Source organism: Cygnus olor, chromosome 25 (genome assembly GCF_009769625.2).
Source record: "Cygnus olor isolate bCygOlo1 chromosome 25, bCygOlo1.pri.v2, whole genome shotgun sequence".
Classification (NCBI taxonomy): domain Eukaryota; kingdom Metazoa; phylum Chordata; class Aves; order Anseriformes; family Anatidae; genus Cygnus; species Cygnus olor.
In genome coordinates, this window is record NC_049193.1 from 6036784 (window position 1) to 6064573 (window position 27790).

General features: G+C 62.7%; 3 protein-coding genes across 4 annotated transcripts; 1 reads left to right on the top strand and 2 right to left on the bottom strand.

The window, feature by feature from the left end:
• Positions 1 to 33: 33 nt before the first annotated feature.
• On the bottom strand, positions 34 to 7100 carry FTSJ3 (FtsJ RNA 2'-O-methyltransferase 3). Of its 2 annotated transcripts, none has more exons than XM_040536467.1 (22): positions 6995 to 7100; positions 6538 to 6645; positions 6352 to 6457; positions 6093 to 6139; positions 5925 to 6004; positions 5594 to 5693; positions 5322 to 5516; positions 5112 to 5227; positions 4175 to 4279; positions 3897 to 3997; positions 3735 to 3815; positions 3489 to 3641; positions 3035 to 3170; positions 2722 to 2927; positions 2511 to 2631; positions 2335 to 2428; positions 1932 to 2085; positions 1758 to 1834; positions 1483 to 1585; positions 1154 to 1337; positions 979 to 1073; positions 34 to 684 (listed from the first exon to the last, which is right to left on the bottom strand). In XM_040536467.1, the coding sequence occupies exons 2-22, from the start codon at positions 6602 to 6604 to the stop codon at positions 495 to 497; spliced, it is 2511 nt and encodes an 836-aa protein (XP_040392401.1). In that variant the 5' UTR covers positions 6605 to 6645; positions 6995 to 7100; the 3' UTR covers positions 34 to 494. The 2 variants fall into 2 exon arrangements, with proteins under 2 accessions (XP_040392401.1, XP_040392400.1); XM_040536466.1 differs by lacking the exon at positions 6995 to 7100 and adding an exon at positions 6823 to 6912.
• A 271-nt stretch (positions 7101 to 7371) lies between these two features.
• Positions 7372 to 10888, top strand: PSMC5 (proteasome 26S subunit, ATPase 5). The gene is given in 13 exon segments (XM_040536468.1): positions 7372 to 7482; positions 7668 to 7739; positions 8200 to 8269; positions 8372 to 8469; positions 8811 to 8867; positions 8998 to 9228; positions 9444 to 9461; positions 9463 to 9571; positions 9733 to 9923; positions 10028 to 10126; positions 10265 to 10375; positions 10486 to 10572; positions 10786 to 10888. Coding segments are annotated over 13 exon segments (1236 nt in total). The 5' UTR covers positions 7372 to 7443; the 3' UTR covers positions 10840 to 10888.
• Positions 10889 to 10973: 85 nt separating this feature from the next.
• On the bottom strand, positions 10974 to 26046 carry SMARCD2 (SWI/SNF related, matrix associated, actin dependent regulator of chromatin, subfamily d, member 2). Its single transcript, XM_040536469.1, has 13 exons — positions 25864 to 26046; positions 17802 to 17986; positions 16223 to 16265; positions 15568 to 15690; positions 15329 to 15448; positions 15052 to 15147; positions 13968 to 14069; positions 13491 to 13652; positions 13135 to 13232; positions 12737 to 12872; positions 12451 to 12573; positions 12256 to 12357; positions 10974 to 12107 (listed from the first exon to the last, which is right to left on the bottom strand). The coding sequence occupies exons 1-13, from the start codon at positions 25888 to 25890 to the stop codon at positions 12054 to 12056; spliced, it is 1371 nt and encodes a 456-aa protein (XP_040392403.1). The 5' UTR covers positions 25891 to 26046; the 3' UTR covers positions 10974 to 12053.
• Positions 26047 to 27790: the final 1744 nt, after the last annotated feature.

Here is a 27790-nt window from a genome sequence, read left to right on the forward strand (position 1 = left end):
AGCACCTTGCCAAGACGCAGGAAAAGTCCCAGAGACAACCTCAGACTGGGGTTTATTTCTGTTGCAAATGAGGAACAGATCTGTACAGACTGCAGCCACTGTCCTGCCTCAGGGCTCAGCACCCGCAGCCCCATGCAGCCCTGGGACGTTGGTGACAAACGTGGCGAGGACTGGAAGGGTGCTCGTTGCCCTGCAGTGCAAGGGTCCGAGCAGCACCCCAGCAGAACCAGCGAGGGTGACAGCCCTAGCGCTGCAGCCACACAGCCAGCGCGGGCAGGGGGTCGACGCTACAGCGCTGAGGCCAAATCAACCCTCCCTGCCCCACTGCGGGACAAGAGGCAATGACATGAAGGCACTGACGTAGATGTGACAGCGTGTGGCTGTCACAGCCCTGCCCCCACGATGGGGGAGCAGCAGGGCGAGCCAGGAGCTCCTGAGGTTGCGGTGGGGGGACAGGAGCCAGCCCTGCCCTGAGCCCTGAGCCAAGTCCCACATCACTTGCGGCGTTTCTTCTTCTGGTCTTTGCGCATCTGAGCCCTCACATCCTTCTTCAGGCGGCTGTCAACAACCTTGAACTGTCCCTTGACACCGGGGGGGCGACGCACCCGGGGTCCTACGCCCTTCTTAGCCACCAGGTACGTGACCTGCCGCTTCTCCTTGCCCAGCCCGGCCTTCTTGTAGATGCTGTGGGAGAAAGGGAAAGATGAAACAGACAACCTCAGGAGGAGCCTGCTCCAGGAATTTGGCTTTGGCACATATCCAAAGACAAGTATCAGGCCCAACCGCTCTGCTGTGCCCCAAGACAGGGCTTCCCTTGCTTACCCTGCCAACCTTCAGCCCCAGCCAGATCCTGCCCAGCCCTTCCCAGCCCTGCTGAGTTATACACAGGAGCTGCCCCGTGCTGCGGCTGCAGGGATGGGACCTTGTAACCCAGCCCAGCGCAATGTGAAGGAGCTGGGGCCCAGCTTCACCACTCACCGCCGCAGCTGGGCCACCTTCTCCCGCTCTGAGATATCCACCGTGCTCACCACGGCCTCCGCTTTCTTCTTCATCTGCTCCATCTTCTTCAGCATCTGTGGGACAGCAAAGGGTCAGGGACAAGGGGATCGGCGACGGGGACAGAGCACCCGTCCAGGACCACAGCCCCACTCACCCGCCGCTTCTTTCGGGCCTTGGCCTCCGCCACCTTCTTGATGGGGCGGGCGTTGATTTGGCGCCAGCGCTGCCGATACTCCTCAACCGTCTGCCGGTCCAGGGGTATCTGCTTGCGCCGGTGCTGCTTCTCCTCCTCCGTGAACCACTCTGGCAGTTCTCCCTCCTCCTCGTTGAAGGAGTACCTGGGGGGGAAACAGGTGAGTTGTGAGTGGGACACGGGGTCCCTGCCAGGTCCTAGTCTCGCCCCGATACATCTGCCACCCCCGGGGCCTGTCCCCCAAGAAGAGGATGAGTGCTGCTCCCCCTGCAGCGCCCGCAGGGCATTACCTGTTGAACGAGTCGTCGATCAGGTCCCGCCTGGCCTTTTTGGAGGTGGCAATGACGGAACCAAGCGCCAGCCCCTCTGCATCCAGGACGCGCGCTTTCTTCACTGAAGCACAGGGACAGGTTAAAGCTTGGCCCACCTGCAAACAGCCTGAGGCCCCGACAGCAGCGAGCGGCCCTCCCAGACCAGCACCACCTGACCCTGCCTCCTGTCCCCACAGAGGGACTTGCGTGGCATCACCCGGCGCACACAGGTGCGGACAGCGGCCCCCACTCACCTGGGTCCTCAATGGGCACCACCTCAAAGCCACACGGCTCGACCCGGCCCCGCTTCCTCTCCACCGGTGTTGGTGGCCTGCAGGGAGAAGAAGAGAGCATCAGAGCTTAGGGTCTTCACCTCCCAGCTCTCCAGAAACGTAGAGCTGCAGGAGAATATCCAGACTGCCCCTCACCTCTCCTCATCACTGCTGCTGTCATCATCATCGCTGCTCTGCTCAGCCTGTGCTTCATCGGCATCAGCTGCTGTGCCTGCTGCGGGCTGAGGCTCGGCCATGGCGTCCTCCTGGGGAGCCTTCTTCTTCTTCTGCCCTTTCCTCTTCGCTTTGTCTGGGGAGAGGGAACCAGTGGGCGAGAGAAGGTTGAGGCAGATCCCACTGCAGACCCTTCCCCTAGAGGTACAGCTTATTAACACTAGTCCTAGCTCATCAACTGCGTAACAACATGGGCTGGAAGCAACCTCTGGAGGTCTCTGCTTCTGCTCAGTACAGCACCCAAATTGCCATTTGATCCGGTGCTCCCTGTGAGGCTGCGGAGACGTCCCTCTGTGCTGCCCACAGCCACGCAGCCCCCACTAACCTGTCTGGGACTCGCGCTGTCTCTCAGCCAACATCTGCGACTGCCCCAGCTCCAGGTCCTCATCCGCGTCGTCCTCAATGCCGGCAAAGGCATCCTGGGGACAGGGAGCCGTGGGTCAGGGGGCGTAGGGCTGAGCTGGGGAAAAGCCCTGCCTGTTCTGACCCACTGGGACTCACCTTCCCAAACCACAGGCTGGTCTGCCGCTCCTTCAGCACTGACTTCTCCTCCAGAGGCACGAGGAGAGGATTCTCCTCTTCGTCATCTTCCTCCTCTTCTTCCTCCTCCTTAGGCTTCACCCTGTGACAGGCAGCAGCAGGATCGGTGTCCCCAGCCAGGACAGCCGCTCTCTGGATTTGCTCTCAAGGGAGCCCCTGCCCCAGCTCTCACCTCTTTGCACCTTGCTCTCGCTTCTCCCGCTCCAGCCGGCGCTGACGAGCCTCTATCTCCACCAACTCCTCTGGGTCCAGATCACTGGCCAGGGACACATCGTCAGCTTCGTCCGGATCAGAGACGCAGATGTCATCATCCCCCGGTTGCATCTCCAGAAGGGCATCTGCTGATGCCATGTCTCCCTGGGCCACCTCATTCAGCAGCTGCAACGCGAGTGAGACTGGAGTCAGGAGCTTGAGTCTCAGCCACGTGCCTGCGTACGTCCCAGCCCTGGTGGCTCTGGGAGCCTGCTCGCTTCCAGCCCACACACCTGGGTCCTGTGGATAGTCTGGAGGGAGAACATGCTGGTGTCGCCACCGTCAGCGATGGAGACACCAGGGAGATCCATCTTCAGCTCCACACGTTCACGCTGCTTCCGCTGTTCCTTCAAGATCTTCTTCTTTTTTCTGGAGAAGGCAAAGGATTGAGGCTATGCTGCTCCCCCCGCCCCGTGCACGCACCTCCCAGTAGCTCGTCTACTGCCACGTTGACGCCTGATCTCTCACGAGATTTGGGATCCTGCAACAGCCAACCCACTGTGAGGAGTCCCCTTACTGGGCAGAGAGAGCCCATGCCAGCTTGGAACAGCTGCTTCACCAGCTTGGAGAAGCGGAAAACCCCGAGAACCCCAGACCCCACCCCTGTTTGCAGGGAGACAGACCCTGACCCCTCACGCTATGCTAGCACAATGACACCCCGCCTCTCCTTTCCTGAGCTGTTTTTACCTTTTTAGCTCTGCCAGCTCCTTGGCCTTCATCTCTGCTAATGCCAGCTCTACCTCCTCCTCTTCCTCTTTCCCTGCCTCATCGGCTGTGGCTTTTGGCGACATTTTCTTCTCCTCCTCCTCCCGGCCTTCCTCCTCTTCGCCAGAGCTCAGGCTGCCAAAAGGAAGGAGGTCAACAAACAAACCTCTGCTGGTGGCACCCCCATCCCACCACGTTGGTGCCTTGGGGCAGCGCTGTTGCTCCTACTTGATATCCAGCTCCTTTGCCTGCTCTTTCAGCTTTTTGGTCAAGAAACGCCGCAATTTCGTTCTCCAGTTCAGCAGGGCTCTGTGCGGGGAGGCAGCCTGTTAGAAACATCCACCCAGGCCCAGCACGATGCCCCGTCCCTGTCCCTGTCCCCCCCAGTACCTGAGCTCCTTGCGCCCCAGCACGCGGATGTCCTTGCAGCACTGACGCAGCTCCTCGGTGGTGGAACTGTGGTTCTCCAGCTCCCCGTCCCCCAGCGTGATCTGGATGGAGCAGAGGGATAGGGCTGTCAGCCCCGAGCCCCAGCTTTTGTTCTGCTTCCCTTCTGCAGGAACAGGGCCGGGGCCGTTGCTGGGGCGCCTGGCCGCCCTCGTTCGCTGCTCCGTGCTCGGGGGGGGCCTGTCTCTGGTGCCGCCGAAGTCCCCCTTGCGGGCGCTCACCTCATTGGCCTTGGAGAGGAAGTCCACGGGGTTGGGAGCCTTGAGAAAGTCCATCAGGGTGAAGCGATGGTAGAGCGTCGTGTCACCGTCCGCGTAGCCCTCTGCCTGCAGGAGGACGGCGCCGTGTGAGCGGCAGCACGGCACGAGACAGCTTCGCCACCCCCGGAGCAGCAATGACTCAACGTAACTTCTGCCTTACCGCAGCGTCCCCCTGAAGATGCCCGCACGATTCAGGCACGAGGGCAGCCCCCGCCCGCCTCCCGAGTTAACGGGGCCGGCGCCAGAACGCCTCTCACGGCCCCACCTCAGACAGGAAGGTGACGTTGACAGGTTTGAGAAGCTCCACGCCTAGCTGAGGCTACTTGACCCAGGTTTTAACCTGTAACCTGAAGTCACCTCGCAGACACGCAAACCCAGTGGCTGACTGCTGGAGGGAGAGTGTTACTGAACCATCATCAGCCTCACCATTCGTTCACCGCCTCTCCATCGCTGCGCCACCTTCTCAGGCTTTATACTTCGGTAACAGGGGTTGTTCCAGTGCCTCGCACCCCCTGCTTTTCGCTTCCCTAGGCATCTTTAATCTTTACCTACTATAATCTTTTTGGCCCCGATCCCCAGCTCGTTTCAGCCGTGTTTGGCCATGCTGCCCAGCGAGGCAAGCTGGCTGGCTGCCCAGCACCCTCCTCCCTCACTCCTGCGGCTTTTCACCTGCTAACGAGCTCCCCGTAGACATCCGTCTCCGATTTCCACAGACTTACCTGCTGCCCCGCGAATTTCCCTGTCCATCTGTCCCACAAGGAGTGGGTCACTTGCCAGGAGGAGAACAAGGAAGAAGGCTCCCCAGAACCAGACCCTCTGTCAGGCCGTGCCTTTTCCCCTGGGCCAGCTCTCCGATGAGCGACACCTAGCCCACCCCAGCAGCTCCCCCTTCTCATACCTTTGGCTTCTTCTTGCTGACCAACTCGCTAACGGACTTGGCCTGGACCTCGACCTCCTTGAAGGCGTATTTTGGGTCAAAGAACTTGCTGTCAATTTTGTCTGGCGCCTGATAACCTAGGGCGGGAGAAATCAGACACCAACAGTTTTTCCCCAATCCCAGCCCAGCGCCCCAGGTTGCCAGCGACTGCAGGTCCCCGCAGCTGCTCACCCTGGCACACCACAAAGATCTCAGCGGATTCATTGCGGGAGGCTTGGGGCTTGGTGGCCTGGACCTTGCGGAAGAACTGCTGGAAGATCCAGAGGAGCGGCTGGTAGTCCCGGGAGCGAAAAACCTTGGTGATGAACCAGCCACCTTTGCAGAGGAACTCGCAGGCCAGTTTCAGAGCCATGAGGGTCAGGTTGGCTGCGGAGGCGGAGAAGAACACTCAGCAGAGCTGTCAGCGTGCCAGCCTCCCCCCAGCTGCACCAGGAGGGCCCCACCTTGGGAGTAGGCATCGTGCACCCAGCTGGCTCCCACATTGGGCGCTCCGTCGTTCAGCACCACGTCCACCTTCCACGTCTGCAGCTCCTTGCGCAGGGCCTGAGGAACAGAGGCTTGCGTTAGCCTCACCTGAGCCCTCTCGTTCTGCAAAAGCCGGCGGGCTGCAGCCCTGATCTACATTCAAGCCTCCCTATCCAGGTGCTCTGCTCAATCCCCTGCCCTCGTTGTACCCTTCGGCGAGCCCCAGACGGGCGGGTGGTGCCCCTCCACCTAACGGACCTGCTGAGACCCAGAGCAGTGACGCTCGGGCCAGGGGACGCGGGTTCTCACCTGGCGACACTTCTCGGTTGTGATGTCCTCCTGCAGCGTCACCACGTTGGGAATGGGTTTGATAGGAACCAAATCCACTCCTGGCGTGAGACAGAGGTATCAACGTCGTACCTCGGCACCACGCTCCAGCCCATCCCCGATGAGTTCCTAACCACCCCTAGCACTCACCAACGATCAAGCTGGAAACCGGCATGAATTTGGAAGCCACCTGCAGCCTGCGAGAACAGAGACGACCAAAGCTACAGCGCAATTCCAAGAGCACCCTCACCCTTGCACGGCTCCGTCAGAGGCTCGGGATCAGCCTCGGCATCGGGGTCGGCGAGCGAGCCGAGCCCCCCCAACGCAAACACCCGGGAGCTGCTTCACGAAGGGGGGTGTGTGTGTGTGGGGGGGGTCCCGGCACAGTTCCAGCCCCGCCGCCACTCACCACCCGCCGGGGGCCGCGCACAGGTCCAGCAGCGCCCGGGCCTTCTGCAGGAACTGGAACTTGCGGTTGAGCTGGAGCAGCTTGAAGGAGGAGCGGGAACGGAAGCCTGCGGGGCAGAGAGCCGGCCCTCAGGGGCTGCGGGGCGCTGCGGGGCGCTGCCGGGGGGGGACCCGCGCGGCCCCTCACCCGTCTCCTTGGCCAGGTGGTAGAACTTGTCCCGCCGGCTCCGGCCCGCTTTGCTCTTCTTGCCCATGGCGGCGCGGGGGGCTCGGGCCCTGCGGCCCCGGCACGGACCTGCGGGGAGGGGGCGCCGTGAGCGGGGGGGGGGGGGGGGGGGGGAAGGGGGCGGCGCGGCCCGGGGTGCCCTCAGGGCCCGGTGCGTCCCCGGAGTGCCCCCCCCCCGGCCCAGCGTGCCCCCGGTGCGCCCTCGGGGTCCCGGTGCCCCCTCCTCCCGGCCCCCGCGCCCCGCACCCCGACACGATCGCGGCCCCGCTCCCGGCCCCGGCCTTGCCGCGTGCCCCCGCCGCCGTCCCGGCGTTCCCCGCACCACCCCCCCCAACTTCCGCTTCCCCTCGCCCTCGCCGCCATCTTTAGAGTGGCGCCGCCGCTCTGCCTTGGGGCCGTCGCCACCCGGCGGGCTAACCAGCAGAGGCTCGGAGGAGGCCGGGTCCCCTCGGGAACGGGTGTTCCGGGCCCACCCGTCGCCGTCTGGCGGCTCGTAGCGCGGAGAAGCCACCTTTGACCTTACCAAGATGGCGGACAAACACCGGCCCGGCCGAAAAACCGCCGCGCACGCGCACTCCTCCCAGCCGCCGCCGCACTGCGCATGCGCATCCAGACCGCCCCGCGGCGTGCCGATGGGGCGCAGAAGACGCATGCGCGGAGCGGCTCCGCTCTGCCCGGAACGCGCGTGCGCACTCCCCGCCCTCCCGGCGCTCCTCCTCTCGCGGGCGGGAGGGGGGCTGGCCGGTGCGGCGGGCGGGGAGGAAGTGACGTCAGCACGTCGTGCGCGTTTGGGAGGGGGGAGGAGTAGCCGACGGAAGCGGTCCGGCCGCCATCTTTGGTGCCGGCAGCGGGGGCGGCGGGGTCTCGATGCCGGCGGAGAAGATGGCGGTGGACGGCCCCGAGCAGGTCGGGGCGGTGCCGGGGGCGGCCGGGGGCGGCCGGGGCCCCGCGGGCTGCTCGCGGGGCGGCGCCGGGTCCTGTTGCGGTCGGGGCCCGCCGGGCGCCGTGACTCGGCGGGACTGGCTCAGGCGGCGGGGCCCGGGGGGGGGAGCGGGGGGGCCGCGGTGCCGCTGAGCTGCGCTGTCCCGCAGATGGAGATGGACGACGGGAAGGGCGGCACGGGGCTGCGGCAGTACTACCTGTCCAAGATCGAGGAGCTGCAGGTGAGCCGGCCCTGGGGGGGCGGGCGGGGGCGCCCCACTGGCGTTGCCGAGCTTCGCGGCCGCCTTCTGCGCCGGCTCTCGCCTCCGGAGCACGCGCGGGGCCCTGCGGCCTCTTCCCGGGCTGCGGGCCCCCCGCGCTGGGGTGCGAGGAGGGAGCGCTGCCTGCCTCAGGAGGGGTGACTCCGAGCAAGACCCGTGAGCCAAAGCTTAGGTCGACGAGATGGGCCCCAGCCTGCAGAGGAGGCCGCAGTGCTGCCCAGCTCTCGGTGACGACGTTGTGCCAGCCGCGTCCTGCCGGGAAGGGCCGTGCTGCCCTCGCGCCTGTTATAAATTACTTCGTCCCAGGACGTCCGTCGCAGGACGCTGGCTGTCCCTGATCCTCGTGCTGGAGCCTGCTCGTGGCTGGCGCGCGTGGTTAGGTGAGGATGCTGAGAACTCAGCGAAGCTTCTTTCCCCGCAGCTCATTGTGAACGAGAAGAGCCAGAACCTGCGGCGCTTGCAAGCGCAGAGGAATGAGTTGAACGCCAAAGGTACGGCTCCGCTCCTCTCATCTGCTTTGCGCGGGGCTCCGTGACCGGTCCTGCAGGGGGCTGCCCCCAAAACCTGTGCTGATGTCCCCCCTCTCTCCGTAGTGCGGCTGCTGCGGGAGGAGCTGCAACTGCTGCAGGAGCAGGGCTCCTATGTGGGGGAGGTGGTGAGAGCCATGGACAAGAAGAAAGTGCTCGTCAAGGTACGGGGCTGAGCCGCCACGAGGGCGAGCAGGGCTGGCTCCTGCCCGGCACCTGGACGGGGTGGGGCAGGACAGACCCTTCCTTTGTCCCCACCAGAGCACGAGCTTTGGAGGGGGGTTTAACAACTGAAAAAACAAGGAGCGAGAGCTCTTTTCTCCAGAGGAGCGTATTGCAGCGGCTCTCCAGGGCCCCAGCCACGCACGTGCAGGCAGGAGCTGCCTGGGGTGCAGGGTGTTTGGTGGGGCTGGGTTCTGCGGCACCTCCCCGCTGCGGTGGGTGGGTTTGGGGCGTGTGGCTAGGAACTTCGAAGTAACCCTCGTGGTGGCAACTGCTCTTCCAGGTGCACCCAGAAGGGAAATTCGTGGTGGACGTGGACAAGAACATCGACATTAACGACGTGAGTGTCGGGGGGCTACGGGAGGGGATGTGACGGGGCTCTGCGCTGCCTGTCCCCTTCCCTGCCGTGGGGCGACGTGGAAGGGCTGTGCAGTATCCACGCGCCGAGCTCCCCTCCGCTCTTGGCGCAGGTGACCCCCAACTGCCGCGTGGCCCTGCGCAACGACAGCTACACGCTGCACAAGATCTTGCCCAACAAAGTGGACCCTCTGGTGTCCCTGATGATGGTGGAGAAGGTCCCAGATTCCACTTACGAGATGATCGGCGGCTTGGACAAGCAGATAAAGGAGATCAAAGAAGTGATCGAGCTGCCGGTCAAGCACCCAGAACTCTTCGAGGCGCTGGGGATTGCCCAACCCAAGGCGAGTCCCTGCCGCTCTGGGCCTGGGGGGGGTGGCACCGGCTGGGTCACCCCTGCAGGGGTCCCCGCGTGTCCTGTCGGCACTGGGGGGCTGGCTGGGCCCGGGGCCGTGTGGGAGCAAAAGCTGCCCGCGGCGCCCCGCGCTCCCCCAGGGGTGCTGGTGGGGGTGCTGAGCCCCGCGGCAGCAGCGCTGAGGTCCCCCCGTGGCGCTTTTAGGGCGTGCTGCTCTACGGCCCCCCCCGGCACGGGCAAGACCTTGCTGGCCAGGGCCGTGGCCCACCACACCGACTGCACCTTCATCCGCGTCTCGGGCTCTGAGCTGGTGCAGAAGTTCATCGGTGAAGGTAAAAATGGTGCGGGGCGAGACTGCCCCCGGTGCCAACGCGAGCTGGAGCCCCGCTGAGGGCTCCTGCACCTCGGGGCGGCCCGCGGCGGGACGAGCACCTCTGGCATGGTGACCTGTGGGTGCGCGGCGCCAGGGCTCAGCTCCCTGTGGTCCCTGCAGGTGCCCGCATGGTCCGGGAGCTGTTTGTGATGGCCCGGGAGCACGCTCCCTCCATCATCTTCATGGATGAGATCGACTCCATCGGCTCCTCCCGCCTGGAGGGCGGCTCTGGCGGGGACAGCGAGGTGCAGCGCACGATGCTGGAGCTTCTCAACCAGCTCGATGGCTTTGAGGCCACCAAGAACATCAAGGTAAGAGGGCGCCGAGCTGCCTGGGGACAGGGCAGCGTCCTGCTGGCCCCGCGGCGGCGGCAGGGTGCCTGCTTGTGGTGACAGGGGCTGCTCTCCTGCTGCAGGTGATCATGGCCACGAACCGGATCGACATCCTGGACTCGGCTCTGCTGCGCCCTGGCCGCATCGACAGGAAGATCGAGTTCCCCCCTCCCAACGAGGAGGTGGGTGGGGGGGCCCGGGGCTTCTGTCAGTCCCCTGCGGTCCAGATCCTCTCCTTGGGGTGGAGCGCGTGGTCCCCAGCCCTGTCCGGGCGTAACTCCTGTGCCTTAAGCCCTCGCCTCGCTGCTGCTGTCCCGCAGGCCCGGCTGGACATTCTCAAGATCCACTCTCGGAAAATGAACCTGACGCGGGGCATCAACCTGCGCAAGATTGCTGAGCTGATGCCGGGGGCATCGGGCGCAGAAGTGAAGGTGAGCCCCAGGCCCTGCCGCAGCCCCGGGCCACCTGGGGGCTCTGGGCGGCCCTGCCCCTTCTCCGTCCTCACCCGGTGGGGTTGCTGGAGCGTTTCTGTCCCTTGCAGGGGGTGTGCACAGAAGCTGGCATGTACGCGCTGAGGGAGAGGCGGGTGCACGTCACGCAAGAGGACTTCGAAATGGCTGTCGCCAAGGTAGGCGTTGCGGGGCTCCTCCTTCCCCGCTGCCGCTGGGCACGGGCTGTCCCCGGCAGCTTCAGCGCAGCCCTGGGGCTGAAGGGCAGCACTGAGGGGGGTGGAAGGGGATGGAGCTTGGTTCTGAGGGCAGGTTGGGGGTTATGAAGTAGCCTTACGGGGGGGAAAATGGGGCTGGGTGCTGGGAACTAAGAGCCCCTCCTCTTTGCCCAGGTGATGCAGAAGGACAGTGAGAAGAACATGTCCATCAAGAAGCTGTGGAAGTAAGGGTGAGCTTCGGGCTGCGTTCTCTCTAATAAAAGTGCTGCTGTGGCCACATCTGTGCGCTGGTTTGGGGAAATGGGCCGCAGGACTCTGCTCCTCATGAAAGAAGCCCAGCACACACACACACACACACAGGCTGCTGCTAACTGGTTTTATTAGAAAATACCCAAAATAGACAAAATGGTTACACAGAAGGCAGAGCAGGCACCCCTGAGCTGTACACCCTGGGAATATGTAAACGCCCCCCCCCACCCCAGCCGCCTGCAACCGCCTGGAGAAGGCCGGGATGCGCCGTGAGGGGCGCGCAGGCCTGGGGCCAGCGGGGTAAAGGCACTTCAGCAGGGCCAGCGGGCGGTGGCCCTGTCCCCTTAGCCCCTCACCCCAGCAGCTCCAGTTCTCAGAGCCCCCACTGCCCCCAGGCTCTTGGGGACAGAGCGAGCCCTCTGCTACCCCCCCGTCCCCCCCCCCCATACCTCGTATCAAGCACAGGACAAGTCTCTAAGCTAAGTAAAACAGCGGGGGGGGGGTGGAGCAATCAACTGATTGTCAGAAACAACACTAAAAACTCAGTTACGTATAAAAAGAACAGCTTGGGCCGAGCCAGCCCTCTGCGAACAACGAATGGCTGCATAGTTTGAGGCAATGAGTGCAGTAAGAGGAACTCAATATATTAATCAAATACAAACCCACTGTACAAAACGCTTTTTTTTTTTTTTTATAAAACCTGTTCACAAAAAATAGTGCAAAACGTCGGGCACCAGCAGGGCTGGCGTTTGGAATGACAAACTTTGGTTGAAGAGAGGGGCAGGGCTCAGGCCTGCCCTCGTGGTGCTGGGGAGGGCTGGCGGGGCGGGCAGCAAACTCCAGGAGGGCTTTGGCCAGAGGCAGGGCGAGGAGGGGAGCGAGGCGGGCAAGGCGCTCGCGGGGGGGCTGTGTTCAATGCTACAGGGAGAGGCGAAGGGCACGACGCGAAAGCAAGGACGCGTTAACGCAGCAGAGAGGCTGCAGCAGGACTCGGGGGGGAAGCGGGGGGACCCTCCGCTGCTCTGCCTGCGGCGAGAGCTTCCCGGCCGAGGGGAGCCCAGGGGTACGAGGGGCTCCGAGTCCCTCCAGGCACGTAGGGTTTGTGCAAGTGCTGTATTTGATTCCAGTAAGAAGTACCGTCAGGCTCAGGCAGCAGGGAGAGGAGAAAGAGCTCCCGAGCCCCCGCTGGCCCCTTAAGTGAGGCGGATCCCAAGCACTTGTTCCAGTTCCTGCCGACGCTGCTGGACCTGGAGGAGGCGAGGGCGGGCGGTCAGGGAAAGGGGCTTAGGACGGCCCCTTCCCCCCGCCCCCCCCCAGAGGAGCGGTCCCTCCCCTTCTGCCCCCCCCCCCCCCATTTCAGCCCACGGGAGCACCCCAACCCGGCACAGAGCCCACCTTGGCGAAGATGTGTCTGCCCACAGCCTCCTGAGCCCAGGGCTGCTGGTAAAACTCAGCTCGCCGCTCCTCCTCGGGGTTCCCAATCACATCCGTTATGATCTGCGCAAAACAAAGCGCGGGGGGGAGAGCGGGTGAGCGCCGCACGTGGCTCCCTCCTGCACTCTCTCGCCCGGCCCAGCCCTGAAATTTTACTTTGAGGTCCCTCCTCTGGGATTTGATCCATTCCTGGATGAAGTCCTGCGGGTTGTTGCTGAAGCTCAGCATGAAATCGCGCTGTGTCTTCAGCTGGTTGATGGATTCGATGGTCTCGTGGATCTAGAAACGGCAGGAGATGAGAGACAGCTGCGGGTGACCGGGTGGGAGCTGGGGTCATGCAAAGTCCCCCCGAACAGGACGCAGCTCAGGGGACGGCCCCAGGAGACCCGAGCTGCTCCTTGCCTGTACCCCTGGGGGCTCTGGGGGTGGGGGGACCCCGCACCTTGGCATCCAGGGAGGCGATCTCCTGCTGGTTGGTGGTGGAAGCCAGGAAGTTGCTCATCTGAGCTTTCAGGGGGTCATCCACCTCCACGTCGATGTCGTAGCAGGCCGTCTTCTTCTGGTCGTTGGGGTCCACGCTGGGAGGAGGCAGGGTGTTTGGGGGGGGGCTTCCTCAGCCTCCACCCTGCCACGGGGCGGGGGGGGATCCACCCCTCCAAAACAAACGCAAGCACCCCACGGGCTGCCCCTAGGAGCCCCCCCTTCCCAAGTGCTCACTGCTGCTTGGAGCTGGAGGCTGCGCAGCGCCGCGGGGTGCTGGGCCCCATCAGGGAGGCACCCCCCTTCCTCCCGGCAGCCCACCCCCCAGGAGCAGTGCTCAGCGCCTCCCCACACCCCTACCTGATGGTGTGGTTGATGATGATGGGATCCGGGTGCTGCAGGAGCCCCGCCAGCTTCATGGGGATCTCAGAGAAGCGCATGCGGACGCAGTTAAAGATCTGGAGGGGCAGAGCAGAGCATCAGCTTCTGCTGCCAGGGGCTTCTTCTACCCAGCATGAAGAGGGCCAGGCAGGAGCAGGGACTCCCCCAGCCCTGGTTTGTGCATAGCAAGCTGACGGACGCGCACCAGAGCATGCTTTTTCCGACCTTAACGGGTGGGAAGGGCGCTCTCCTCCCAGCAATGCCCCAGGTGAATCACGCTGGTACAACAGGGCAGGGTCGCCCCCGAGGCATGCCGAGGAGGGGCGCGGACCGACCTGACGGAAGTAGCGGTTGCAGTTGATGTACTCCTTCTCGTGACTGTCCTGCAGCTTGTTGTGCTTGATGTAGAGCCAGAGTGCCTGCATGATGCTGGCGCGGGTCTGGGTGTGCACCCCGAGCAGGCGAGCCAGGCGAGGGTCCAGTTTGTACTGCGGTGGCTGCAGGGACAGGACACAGGGCATTAAAGAGAGGAGGGGGTGGTGGCACGTGGAAGGGCCCTCCTTCAGGCACGGTGCCCCACACAGCCCTTGTGTCGCTGCAGGCTGTGAGGGCCATGCCTGGAGCTCCTCTCTGCTCCTTTTTATCTCCACTGTGCCCCACACCAAATAACCCCAGAGCATCGCAACAGCCTCATGAGGCTCTTGCCCCAGCCCAGGCTCCTTTGCCCGCTCCAGATGAGCCGTGCCGGGGGGGGGGGGGGGGAGGGGTGGCCGCAGGGCACGGGCAGCACCCACGCGGCCCCCAGCACCTACCTGGTGATCCAGCATGAGCAGCAGGGTGCACTTCACATTGACGTCGCCAGGACGCTTCACTTGGAAGCCGTCAGTCTCCTGGGTCGTGGGCAGTCGGTGCCACTATGAGAGAGCAAGGGGTGACTCTTGAAGCAAGCCAAGCACTAACAGGGCCCAGGAGATGACAGAGCCAGTGCCTGGGCTCTGGGCAGGCAGGCAGACAGCCTGGACCCTCCTTGCCCCCCCCAGGCAGTCCCTGGGAGTCCAATCCATCCACCCAGGGAGCCCACTCGGTCCTGTGGACACTGGTGTGCTTCAGCCCAGAGAGGGCTGTAGGCAGTTTGGGTGGACTGCTTGAGTTACAGCCCGAGCACTTGACACCAAAGGCTCAAACAGCTCCTGGGGTCCTGCTTCAGCCACCGCAGGGGCTGGATGTCACAGCTGCTCTCACAAGCCATCCCACATGTGATGGGGATTCACCTCCACCAAGGGGGCACCACCACAAGGACGGGTGCTTCCCACGGGAACAGCATGAGCTGGGTGCAGGGAAAGCCTGCATCGGGCAGAAGCACCCAAAAAAGATCTGATCCCACTGACAGGGCATCACCACCTGTGTCTGGCCCCAGATTCGCAGATCTCTTGGGGGCCTGGGACTGCCTGCAAGTCATACATCAGAGCCACATCCCTGCTGCAGCCTGACATCTCTCGGCTCCAGCTGTGGACTTGCAGGTGCGAGGGGGTTAAGAGCCAACCCTGGGGCAGCCAGGAGCTGCAGCCTGCTGCTGGGAGCCGTCCAGGTGCGAGGGGGAGGGCTGGCCGCGCCGGGCTGCCAGCCAGCCCCGCAGAACTGAAAGCTGCGGCCTGGAAAGCACGGCAGCGTGGTCCCCGGGGAGGGCTCAGCACTGCTCCCCTGCGTACACAGCACCACCAGAGCTGCCTCTGCACCCCAAGGAACCCAGTGAGCCTCACTGATGCTCGGCTGGGGAGCTGAGCACCCGCAAGGTAAGCGGCGGGACCATCTCCCTTCTCCCATTGCATCAACCAGTTCTCCCCATCCTGCCTAGGGCACAGAGGCAGCCCCGCAACACAGCCCGGCACACCTCACCTCCACCAGATGGTTGTCTGGCCCGTACAGCTCTTTGTCCAGCTCGATGACGAGGCTCTTGAAAAAGGAGGAGAACTTCCTCTTCTGCTTGCTCGGCTGCAAAACAGAGCGTGTGAGGCTTGGCCTGACGCTGCCAACCACGGAGGGCCCCAGCCCAAATCACCGCCTCCAGCACCCAGGGAGCCAAGCGCATCGCAGCTTGGCTCTCAGCACAGAGCACCGCGAAACCAGCACAGCCTTCCTACCACTCCTGCTTCATCCCTGCCCATCTCCTTACGTCCTCCAGCAGTTTGCCCTCCACACGTAGCTCCCAGGAGGCCACACGCTCACCACCCTCCCCTTCTTCTTTGGCTGGGGTGAAAGTGTTGGAGATGTAAATCCTCAGCTTCCGCTTTTGCTGTGGAATAGGAAAACAAAGAGGGGGGCGCTTGGAGCGAGAGGGTGGCTAGCAGCACCCATCTCGCAGTCTCCTACCTCCACCCCCCCAGCTGCTCGCCCCTCTGCTCCGTCACGCACCGTCAGTGGTTTCTTAATGGCCTCCTGAATCTCCATCCTCTTCCGAGCGATGGTTTGGTCCAGCTTGCGCTCAAAGGCAAGGAGGTCCATGTAGGCCTGGGATTCTGGGACCAGTTCCCGGATCTGTCAAGTGGAAACAGTCAGTCAGGACGGTGCTGCAGCCCCCACATCCAACCCCAGCAACTCTTGTCAGCACCAGGCTGACACACCAAGGAGTAACCAAGTGGTGAGCCTGGCACAACAGCACCATTTCTCACTTCAGACAAAGACTACAGCCTTGCAAAGCTCTCCCCAGATCACAGAGCTGTACTGTTTGGAGCTTGTCACCACGCCAGACAGCCTGCCCTGCGTCACAGGTAGGTAACTAAACTCTGTGCTGTCAAAAGAGACCCCCAGGAGAGAAGCTCAGGAGCGACCTGGAGTCTCCACCCTAAGCCACTTCTGCTCCTTGCTCGCCCAAAGTCCTGCTTGTCCAACCTGTGCACACCCTGCTACACTCTCCTGCTACCCCCCAGGATGAGACAGAAATCTTCCAGGCCAGTTTGGGACTGAGCAGAAGCAGCGAGCAAGCAGAACGCGGCCCAGTGAGATCACGGTCCTCCTCCCATGGGGACCTCCTCACTCCAATGTCACCTCGTGCCGCGGTGACACTCACCCTCTGTGGCAGGACCTTGTCGGCCATCTTCCTCCTTTTCACCCTGCAAGAAGCATGGACAGGAAAAAAACAAAAATTAACCCTGCAGCAATTGCAGGACACTGTGGGTCTTGCTGCCTGCCTCGTCTTGGGGGCCACTGCCCAGAGCCCGGTGGCTCTTTTGGCCACTTCCAGGCATGATGCATGGGGCCAGGCTCAGGGAGGTGTCACGGTGGCAATGCCAGCTGCGTGCCGTGAGCACTGCTCAGTCTGAGGCAGGTTCCAGGCTCCTGCTGCAGCAAACAGCGCAATCCGAGGGGACAAGTCCCCTGCCAGGGCTGCTCTAGGGGACTGGCACTTGGAGTTGCAGGAAGGGGATGAAGAAAGTCTGTGAGAGCATCTAGAGTACATGCCCTTGGAGCGAGTGGATAAGAGATTACATCCCTGTGGGCAAGCCAAGGCAACTGCAGAGGGGGAGGTGGGGGAGCTCTACACCAGCAGAGAAAGAAACCTAGTCCCTGGGCCCACTTTGCTGTGCAGCTCCCAGAAACAAGGAGAAACACACAGGAAAATGCTGTCATCTTCTGCCCCGTTTCTTACTCGGACGTGTAGAGTCCAGCATGGGGGGAGTTTCATTTCCCTTGGCAGCATCTAAACCAGCAGGGCAGGAAATGTGGCATCAATGCTGCCATCCGCAGGTGTCCCAGGATTTGGCCACTAAGGGCTGGCAGGTCCTGGCCCACCACCCCGCAGCCAGCTGGGAGCAAGGAAGCTCGACCGGGCTCCGCGCGCAGCCCTGAGCTCCCCAGCCATGCATAGCTGATCCCACATGGCCGTGGTCTTATCCGGCTGCTGATGTCCTCGTTCAGCAGGCGAGGATGTCTCTGCCCCTCATCCTTAATCCTCAAATTGCTCTGGAGCACTAAATGGGTGTACAGCCCTGCCACAGAGACCGTGACTCCCTGTGAAGGAATCAAAAAGCCCTGCTGTGCAGCAAGGGAAGGGAGCAGGACCTGCACATCCATTAGGACCGAGGGACCCTGAGAAACAGCCTCCAGTAATCAAGAAACCCTTGTGGAAACAGGAACAGGGAAAGCAGCCTCGTAAACAAGCAAGGAGCTGCTGGCAGAGCCCCATGGCTCAGAGACCAGCCCAAGCTGCCACACTGAGACCACGGCCCCGCGGAGCATCCCTGCAACTTGCTGCCCCCATCAACGCCGCTTGGCAGCAGCCTGCCTCGTGCCAGGGCTGGGAACGAGCACCCAGCTACATCTGTGCCTGCCAGGAACAGCACGGCCTCCCTTGAGAAGGGGGAAAGACCCCGAGGAGCCGGTGCTGAAGCCAACACGCGCAGCGAGGCTTTTTGGTTACCGGTGCTCCTAGCGAGGGGAAGCCGCAGACCAAGGGATCTGTCCCCCAAACTCACCCGCCGCTACCGCTCCGCATCCCAGCGGCGAGCTCTGGCAGCTCTCCCGCTGCTGGGGGTTGAGCCGTGCTGTGGGTTTTGGCGGAGCAAAGCAACCGGGAGGCAGCGGCCGGACCCGGCAGGTCAACCCCCTGACTCCAACCCGGCTGCGGGTGCTCCTGCGCCACCCCTTACCCTCTCCGCTGGCTGGCCATCGGCGGCTGCGACTGAGGGGCCAGCAGACGCTTCCTGAACGGGTCCATCATCGACTGCGGCAGGCCAGGTCTCAGCGGGGAGGCTGCTCCGTACGGGGGTGCTCCGGGTGGGCCCACCTGCAGCCCCGCCATGGGCATCCGGCTGCCTGGCGGCATCCCGGGGCGCTGGTGGGGGAGAGAGGAGAGCGGGCGTTAAACATGGGCCCTTAACCAGGGAAAGGGCATCAGGAGCAGCAGCCTTAATTCCTCCAGGAAGAGCAAGAGGGAAGCAGGAGGAGGAGAAGGCACTGACCGCAGGGGCCTCACCCCGAGGACGGATGCAGGGCTGGGGACACCCAGCGTGCTGGCAGGCGTGGAGCCAAGCCACTGCCGTGCTCCTCCCCACGCGGAGAGGGACATCGGACCTGCGGCGGCACAGCCCCGTCACCCCGGGGACCGCTGACGGCAGCATGGGTTGAGTGGCGGGTTTGTCTCCGGGGCTGGTGGACGCTCCTCCCGGTAGCACCCCTTCCTAACAGCCCGGTCACGAGGCCGATGTGCGGGGATGAAGTTGAGCGCTGGGGATGGGGACGTCCCCTGCGGGCAGGGGATGGAGGCGAGGGCTCATCCCCACCAGCACTCCGGCTCCTGCCGCATCCTTTCCCCTCCGGGCACCCAGAAGGGGCGTTTACAAGCCCCTTAACCACTTCTGCCAGGAGTCCTGACCTGGGGCAGCACCCGCAGCCCCTTGGCCAGCACCAGCACCGCCAGCTCGCGGGTGCCACTGGCTCTGTCAAGGGCCCGGGGGCTGCGCGCGGTGCAAACGGTCGCAGCATCCCACTGCTGCCTGTCTCTACCTGCTCCAGCATGCTTTGCTGGCGCTCTGAGCCAAAACCCTCATGGGATCCTCTGATCCTCCAGCTCCCCACTGGTGAGGAGCTGGCGAGGCTGGGAAAGCCACCGAGCCAGCAGAGCAGCATTTCTCCCCTGCCACAGGCTCCTCGACATGCCAAGACAATCCCCGTGGCTCCTCTCCCGCCTTCGCTCCTGACCCGCATCCTGAGGACGGAACTGAGGCTTCGGTGGAGAAGAGCTAACGAAGCCGCCTCGTTAGCCCGAAGGGGTCAGGAGCCCCGCAAGAAGAGCTCAGCTGCAGGCAACGCTGCAGGCTGACGGGCTGATCTACGTGCAGGTATTAATTGCAGTGCAAACCTGGTGCGAGACCACCACTGGCAGCCTGCCTGGCCTCAGCAGCTTTTTTCAGGCAGGCTCAGAGCCACAGCGGGTGGTCGGAGCCCAAACCCACTCACCTCCTTGCTGGTGTGGCTGAAAAAACAGCACATGGAAGAGCTCCAGGAGCAAGAACGGCTCTTCCTCCAGAACCACCAGCATCTCCGCAAACGCCAAACCCAGCTGGAAATCCCCAAAATGCCAGCCTCGGCATCGAGAAGTGTCTCACAGCTGGAAATCCAAGCAGCAGCAGGCCAGGAAGTGGCAGGATCAGGACTGCACGCTGAGTTTCAAAAATACACACACGAAGCCTGTTGCACAACCATACGCTGCTCTCACCTTTGCTCAGCTTGCCTTTGAAGCTGCACCTACAGCGCCACAGCTCACCAACCTGCCTGCGCTGCAAGGCAAAAGCTTTTTCCTAACAGCCCCCAGATGTTTTTCTCCCTTTGATCAGCCGCATTTGGGCAATGGCTTGCGACGAGCAGGACTGCACAGGCGTTTTCTGCGCGGTCCTGTTCACTGCAGCTCCTTGCCCGGGGCTGTTCAGCAGCACAGCGTGGCTACAGGAGGACCGTGCTCCGGGAACTGTGCTGAATTGCCTGCAAGGGCTTCTGAAGAACAAGCGAGCCAGGGAAAGGAGCTGTGAAACTTGTAATTAGCAAAAAAGAAATAGGGAAACCCCCAGCAAAGCTGCTCAGGGCCAAGGCTACGTGCAGTCACTCTGCGGTCACCCGTGACTCTGTGTCTAAGAGCCCCAGAGCCACCAGCAGCATGGAGAAGACAAGTGGCCACCAAGGAAACACCTGGGTGTTTCTCTAGCACATGCAGAAAACCATCCGCGGTGCCACAGTGAAACCAGGGCTTCACAAGTTCCCTGCGTGCAGCTTGACACGGCTGCAGGACAAGGACCCGCTGCGCGAGCCCACGGCTGGGGGAGACGCTGCTGGCAGCTTTCTCGAGCAGCTATGAGACGACACGGCCACGACCAGCTCCTGTTCCCCCGGCACTGACACCAGGCCCTGAGGTCCCTGTGCCACTCCCTGGGTCACCTTGCTGAATCCATCCCCGAAATGAGCGACACGGGGGCTGTCTGAAACGAACCGAGGTCTTCAACAGCTCCACATAGGGGTGACGTCTACTGCAAGGTCTCCCACACATCGCTCTGCTTGTTGGGAGGCCAGAGACTGCTCAGACCCAGGGAGAGGAGAAGCTTCTGTCGGCCGGGAGAGAGGCAGCACGAGGACGCACAGACCCGTCGTACCGAAGACTCGAACATCCCTTCCACAGACGGCCGAGAACCACCAGCCTCAGTGAAGCTGCCTGGGGAGCGAGCCCCTTGCGGACCTGCATTTGATCATTTTGACGAGCACCACGGGGAAGGCAGAACCCCCCGTGTTGTGTTTTCTTCTCTGCTTCCCCTTAAGGTTTGCAAAGAGCAGACGGAGAAGTCTCTCAGCGAAGCAGGGCAGCCTCTGCTGTGTCCAGCCAGCAGTGTCTGGGGCCACCAGCCCCCTCGCCTAAAGGCTGCAGGCTCCTGGCATGCAAACACAGCGCAGCCTTAAAAAGCTCTGGTTAAGCCGTTAAGCAGCATTACGGCCCCAGCGGGGTGAAGCCTCCAGCACCCTTCAGAAGCCCTGGAAAGGAGCAGGATGCAAGAGGCTTTAAATTCAGGAAATTTTATTAGAGCAGCTCAAATTGAGACCTTCCTCCTCCCATCCTTCCTGGCTAACGGAGCTCCGTGGAGCAGGCTCGGGGGCTCCATCCACCCCTCTTCATCCGGGGCAGCGCTCTGCTCCTGCCCCTTCCAGATACCTCCTCGTCCTCTCCTCTCTGTCCCACCACCTCCTCCTCCTCCTCCTCCTCCTGCCAGCGGGGCGGACAAAGGGCAAAATCTCGCAAGCTCCGCTCCAAGGAACGAGCTGGATGGCATCCAGCCCTCCCCGTGGAGAATGAGGAGAGCCATTTGGAAATGGGACAGAAAACAGCTTGTTTCTGCTCCCTGCCAAAGCTGAAAGAACGAACGGGGCTGGCTGCAGTGCGGCGGTTCATCCCAGGTCAGCGTGCAGGCCTCTTGCATTCGGGGAGCTCTGTTTAGAGTCAGCTTCAATTGGATCTAGCGGGGGCTGGAATGCCTCTCGATGGACATTCGGGCGCATGGTAGGAGCCTCCCAGCTTGCCAAAGGCCTCTTCGTGAGGAAGGGCAGGCCAGAAATCAGATGCTGGTAGCAGAAAGGGAAAAGCAAGGGGAACAATAAACTGAAGGATGGATCTGCGAGAAGGCAGGTTTGGGAGAGAGCTGGAAGAAAAGCAGCGGTTCAGAGAACAGCTCCAGTCTCTCTCTGTCCTCCCTCTGAGAGCACGGACCTTCCCTGCAGCCCCCCAAGGAGGGGGAAGCTCTTCCCAGGCACGGCACAAACCAAAGGATCATCTGCATCGAAAACAAGAGCTCGCCCGTCCCACCACGCCTCTTACCAGGAACGTGAGCGCAGCACGCGCTCCTGAGGGCCGCCACGTGAAGGACACGTGCGTGCGAGAGGGCTGAAACGCCCCGGGCCCCCGCAGGCTTCCTGCAGGTTCCCCAAAACACAGCCTCGAGAAGCGCTCATAAAAACGCCAGCCGGCCGGCCCTTCCTGACGCTTCCATCCCGTTTTGGCTCTGCACAGAAAGGAGCGAGCGCTCCTCGCGCACACTGAGGCTCGGGGAGAGAAAGCCCACGTGCGTCCTCGCCCGGGGCTCTGGAAGCCGAGCCCGGAGTGGCGCCAGGGGACGGCTCTTCCCGCGAGCTCCTCCAGCTTCCCATTGTGCCACAGGCAAAAAGCAAAATCCTGCTCGGACAGGATCCCAGCTCTGCATTGGGCTGGGCTCACAGACAGCTCGATCGCCCCAAACCACGGCTCGGGATGGCCCCGCAGCACGCCTCCGAAGGCTGCTGTGCCTCTGTTCATTCTTATCCACGAGCAAATCCCTCCTGGGAGGGTGGCAGGAAGAGCCCGGGTTAGCATCGGCAGCGACCTTCAGCAGGAAGGCGTTACTGCCGCTGGGCTGCCGCTGCGCACCGCGAGCTCTCGCACAGCGCCTCGCCCCCAGCCAGCCCCGAGCCACGGGCAGGCCGCTGCACCGAGGCAGCTCGCGACGCTCGGAAGACCGGCCGCGTTTCAGGAGTCGGAGTCTCCGCTAAAAACTTGTAGGCGAGGAAGTAGCAAATTAAAGGAAGAACGGCAAAGCGACAGGCAACAACACCGAGCAGACTGAGGACGCGTGCTGGCAACGCTTCAAGCACCAGCCGAGATATTCGGGTCCTGACAAACCTGCCTGCCTGGGGCCTCATATCCGCAGCCACAGATGTTCCAGGTCAGAGGCTCCGGCTGCCCCACCGCGAGCCGTGCAGGCTGCACCGCTGGTGTCACGACCCAGGCAGCAGCTCCGCTGCCCTCGGCACGAGCACGCCGGGCTTGTGCACTGCGCCACGCGGGCTCGGGGGGAAAGGCCACGTTAGTGAAGTTTTCTCCGCAGCTTCCACGCTACAGGGACCTGGCGGGCATACAGAAGCGATGCGCGAGTTATGGCCCGGGACTTTCACCTCGCGCCGACGTGCTGCATTCGCCCGCCCTGAAGAGCAGTACGATGAGGGCGGGACGGGGGGAGAAGGAGGCGAGAAGAGCGACCTGAAGAAAAGAGACCTCAGCAGGCAGAGAAAGGAGAAGGCAAGGGATTTAAATGATAACACAGGTGTTAACGCAAGCAGGAACAAGGAAGAAAGGTGTTCGGTTCCCACTTGAAAGAGAAACTGTGGTAGCCTTGGTAAGGCAGCACGGAGGCACCCATGGGAAGAGCAGTGCCTGGCACAAAACACTGCCCAGATGTCCAGGGAACGGCGCTGAGAGCCCCTGAGCGGAGGAAGGCGGAGCAAGGGCCTTTGGCACCAAGTTCTGGAGACGCTTCCCACCGAGCAGAACCTCACTGCCATGTTTCCGCCGGAGAAACAAAGGGTGCTCCGGCCTCTGTGGTTGCCCGCCTCCCTCTTGCCCCGAGAGGAGAGCATTTCTCTGCTTTGTATCATCACTTCAATTAACTGGATGCTCAGCCTCTGATGAAACCTGCCTTGGAAATCATCTCCCCCGGGAAGGGTGGGTCACGCAGCCGGGCACGAGGCCGGTCCCTGCTTTGTGTCGCAGCTCCAGCCCCAGCCACCGTGCCCGAGCTGCCTCCGAGCCAGCCCCGCTCACCCAACGAGCTGGAAGCCCACCCTCCTCCTCCCCAGCGTGGATCCAGTGGATCTGCGCCGGGGCAGAAGGATGTGCAGACCGCGAGCCCCAAGCCCTGCCCTGGCCATCCAGAGCCCCACTCCACGAGGAGTCAGAGCAGCTGAGCCTCCTGGTTCCTCCGAAATCACCTCGTTAGCAGTTGTTTGGATTGCAACAGCCTTTCCGTCCCATGGAAATGGGATTCCTTCTTGTCAGCAAGCGCCAGTGAAACCCTTTTAACGTGGCACTTCACTAACTCTGCTTTTTGCCACTGATCCGTGCCAGCAAAGCAAAAGCACAGGCTAACTTCACGGCCAGAGCCCCACACAACCTTTGCACAACCCTTTCCGCACTGCACGACCCGTGTTAAAGAAGAACTGTGTCATGGAGCCAAGCCTGCTCCCTACCGCAGCGTCAATCTCACGACTCGGGAGAAACCTCCCGAGCCTGAAACGTGCACCACAATAAACAGAAGAAACTCCTGTTGAATTTACACAGACCTGCGCGCCAGGATGCGGGCATCTGCCACCGAGCAGCCGATCGCCCGTTCCCTGAGCACGCTCCTGAAAATCCCCCTCCTTTCTGCTCTGGAAACATCAGCTCCCACTGGTGCCAGAGGGAGTTGTCCTCTTGAATTCCCTCCTTGAGCTGCTGGTGAATAACCAGACGCGCAAGGATGTCAGAGGATTAGCATATGCTTAATAATCCACCGATTAAGGAGCCCCTAAGCACTCACTGGCATAGATGAGGGCTGTTGTGTTTTCTAGTGGCCAAACAATGGACAAAGTTCTTCGTTACACCAGGGCATAACGGAGCAGAAGGGGCCTGAGTCACTCGCTACCCCCCGAGAGGTCCCGCGGGCATGGCAGGGCTGACCGCTCAGCGGGGAGGAGCTGCTTTCCACCGCCTGGAAATTGCAAAACAAAGGCCAGACCGTATTGATTAGACCCGCTCTCCCCTCCCGCTGCAAGGCGACCGCCAGCGAGCAGCCGGCCAGACACAGCCCACGGCCAGACACAGCCCACACTGCTCGCTGCCGCCCCGCGCCGTGTGGATTGAGCGAAGGCTGCAGCGTGGTGCCATATGCTCGGTCCCACCCTACCCCATCCACACGCTCCCAGCACCTGCCCCGAGCACGGCGTTTTGGCCGGCGCAGGGGGAAAACAAGCATATGTTCTCCTGTTTACCCGCAGCTGAGCGGCGAGCGATGCCCAGCCGGATTTTGCACCCTGCTGCAGGGCAAACCCTCAGGATCCCGCCCGGCCCTCGAGCCTTTGAGTCGAGTTACAGCCGATGCACGCCCGGATCGGTCTTGGCTGCCCCATCTCAGTTTTCACTTCTGGGCTTTTCGGCTTCCCGGGTCGTTTCCTCGTTTTCTATTAGGCAGGTTTACAAGTTGGAAACTCCCTCGGCTTCATCGATCTCTTAAGTTTTAATTCGTGCAAACAACGCGGCAGCACTGGAGGAGGCGATCGGCAGTGGTTGAGAACACGTTGCACAACCGGGCGCCTCCATTTCCAGCCCGTCTGCAGGACGGTGCTTTGCACCAGAACCAAAATAATCGCCCCGCGTGCACGAGCGACCCAACAGGTGAGCTGCGCGCGTAGGGGGAGGCTGCGAGCGAGCGTCAGACAAGATCTCTCTCTTACAAAACACTTGCAGGCAGAAGAAAGAGCAGTTTCTGTGGCTTCTCCGGGACTGCTGATCGGGTTTCCTTTCCTCCCAGCCCTTGCCTGTCCCCACTCTTTCCCCTGATATCTACAAGCACCTGCATCACCGTCTCTCCGGCTTCTTCCTGAAAACACCCGGCTGAAGTTTTAAACGGTTGCCTCTAAGTTTGCAAAAGAAGCAGGCGAATGGGTTTCGGGGCATGAAACGCGCAACGGGGGCAGGGCTGTGAAGCCGGAGCCGCACGCAGAGCGTCCTGCAGCAGCTCGCGCCTCCCCGCTGGGTTTTCTCCCATCGCCAGCGGCCCCCCGAGGGTGCCTGACGGGGACCCCCCCGGCCCCAAGCGCTGCTACAGGGCCGATCGCTTCGCCTCCCGCAACTTTTAGGGGAATTTCCAAGCGCTCACGGTGGAGGCACGGGCGACGGCAGGCGCTTCGGAGGACGCGGGCCTGGCAAACCTGCAGCCACCCCGCGGCGCCTCGGGCTTTTTTTTTTGGGCCCGGGGGTGCCACCTGCCCTGAGCCGAGCCCGCGGGGGCTCCGCTGGGGGGCTCGGGCTGCGTCCGCCCCACGGGAAGGGCCCCAACCGCCGGGCTGGGTGCCGGGGGGGGGGGGCCTACGGGGTTCGAAGCTCCAGGGCTGCCCCCCCCGCCCAGCGACAGCTCACGAGGCCTCCAAGACCCCGTAACAACCCCCCCGGCCCCAACGCCCTCAGGGCCCCCCCCGAGACCCCTCACTTAGGGCCCCCCGAGACCCCTCCGGGCCACCCCGAGACCCCTCAGGTACCCCCCCGAGCCCTCCCGTCCCGACCCCAGCCCTCCTCAGGACCCCCCCACCCCCGCCTTAGCCCCCCTCAGGACCCCTCCCGGCCCGAGCACCCCTCAGCCGCCCCCCCCCCCGGTCCCCCAGCCCCCCCACCTGGTACTGCGCGGCCGCGGGCCCCATGGGCCGGTAACCCGGAGCCGCAGCGGTTGCCGGAGCCGGGCTGGGGCCTCTCAGGATGCCGGGCCCGGGCCCGGGCCCGGGGGCGGCGGGGCGGCGGGGGCGGCGGGCGGCAGGGGGCTGAGCGGGAAGGCGCCGCGGGCGGCCATGGCGGGGCCGGGCGGGGGGGGCGGGGGGGGGGGGGCGGCCCCGCCCGCGCTGCGATCGGAAGCGGCGGCGGCGGCGGCGGCGGCCGAGGCTGGAGGCAGCGCGCGGCGCCCGCAGGTTCCGCCCCCCAACGGCTCCGCCCCCCGCGCAGGCCACGCCCTCTCTCCCGTAGCCCCGCCCCGCTCGTGGCCACGCCCCCGAGGGCAGAGCTCAGACCCGGCAGGGCGGGCAAGCGTGGGTGAGTGTGCGCGTGTGGGTGCGTGTGAGTGTGTGTGCGTGAGTGTGTGTGTGCGTGTCAGTGTGTGTGTACGAGTGTGTGTGCATGCGTGTGTGTGCGTGGGTGTGTGCGCATATGTCTGAGTGCGTGTGTGTGTATGTGTGTGTGTGCAAGTGTATGTGTGTGCATGTGTGTGCGTACGTGTGTGTACGATGTACGTGTGTGTACATGTGTGTATGTATGTGTGTACATGTGTGTGCACGTGTGTGTGTGCATGCGTGTGTGCGTGGGTGTGTGCATGTGTGTGTTTGAGTGTGTGTGTATGTGTGTGCATGTGTGTGTACGTGTGTGTACGATGTACGTGTGTACATGTGTGTATGTATGTACATGTGTGTGCATGTGGGTGTGCGTGGGTGTGTGCATGTGTGTGTTTGAGTGTGTGTGTGTGTGTACATGTGTGTACATGTGTGTGAGCGTGTTTGTGTGTGTACGTGTGTATGTGTGTGTGCGTGTGCGTGGGTGTGCGCGTGTGTTTGAGTGTCTGAGTGCGTGTGTGTATGTGTGTGTGTGCAAGTGTATGTGTGTGCATGTGTGTGCGTACATGTGTGTATGATGTACGTGTGTGTACATGTGTGTATGTACATGTGTGTGTACATGTGTGTGCACGTGTGCGTGTGCATGCGTGTGTGCGTGGGTGTGTGCATGTGTGTGTTTGAGTGTGTGTGAGTGAATGTGTGTACATGTGTGTGCATGTGTGTGAGCGTGTTTGCGTGTGTACATGTGTGTGCATGTGTGTGTGCGTGGGTGTGCGCGTGTGTTTGAGTGCATGTGTGTGTACGTGTGTGTGTGCAAGTGCATGTGTGTGCATACGTGTGTGTACGATGTACATGTGTGTACATGTGTGTATGTACATGTGTGTGTACGTGTGTGCACATTGTGTGTGTGCATGCATGTGTGCGTGGGTGTGTGCATGTGTGTGAGTGTTTGTGAGTGTGTGTATGTGTGTACATGTGTGTGTGCATGTGTGTGCATGTGTTTGAGTGTGTGTACATGTGTGAGCATGTCTGCGTGTGTGTACATGTGTGTGTTCATTGGTGTCCACCAGTGCATGCGTGTGCATGTGTGTATGTGTGCACGTGTGTGCATGCCTACGCGTGTGTTTGTGCGTGTGGGGGTGCGTACAGACGTGGGGGTGAGGGCACGCACGTGTGTGTGTCAGTATGCGGGTGCGTGCGTGCACAGCCTGGATGTGACAAAGGCTTTGTGCGGCGCTGGGCACTGAGCGACCCCGGGCACAGCCACGTGGGCGAGGGCCACGCAGCGCAAGGCCTGTGGCACCGGGGCCTGCGGTGCCCTCCTGGCCCTCCGGCCGCATCGCTTTTTGCCCACACGGGGTGTGGTGGGGAAGGCAGCGGCCAGGCCATCCCACAGATGGGATGCGAAAGGCTTTTTATCTTCTAGCACTGGATTGGGAGTAATAAAGTGGATGTTTAACAGACCTTCAGCTGGAACTGCAAGTGAAAATGGGCACCCTGAGGG

What these genes read in the sequence shown, in the direction of transcription:
- FTSJ3 (XM_040536467.1), bottom strand. Translation starts at nt 6,604, where the DNA reads ATGGGCAAGAAGAGCAAAGCGGGCCGGAGCCGGCGGGACAAGTTCTAC. An exon ending in GCACGATGCCTACTCCCAAG is followed by an intron (nt 5,517 to 5,593) that starts GTGGGGCCCTCC and finishes CCGCCTCCGCAG; the next exon opens with CCAACCTGACCCTCATGGCT. An exon ending in CGAGAGCAAGGTGCAAAGAG is followed by an intron (nt 2,632 to 2,721) that starts GTGAGAGCTGGG and finishes TGCCTGTCACAG; the next exon opens with GGTGAAGCCTAAGGAGGAGG.
- SMARCD2 (XM_040536469.1), bottom strand. Translation starts at nt 25,890, where the DNA reads ATGGGGCCCGCGGCCGCGCAGTACCAG. An exon ending in AGGGCAAACTGCTGGAGGAC is followed by an intron (nt 15,148 to 15,328) that starts GTAAGGAGATGG and finishes TCTGTTTTGCAG; the next exon opens with CCGAGCAAGCAGAAGAGGAA. An exon ending in CCCAGAGGAGGGACCTCAAA is followed by an intron (nt 12,358 to 12,450) that starts GTAAAATTTCAG and finishes TGTTTTGCGCAG; the next exon opens with ATCATAACGGATGTGATTGG.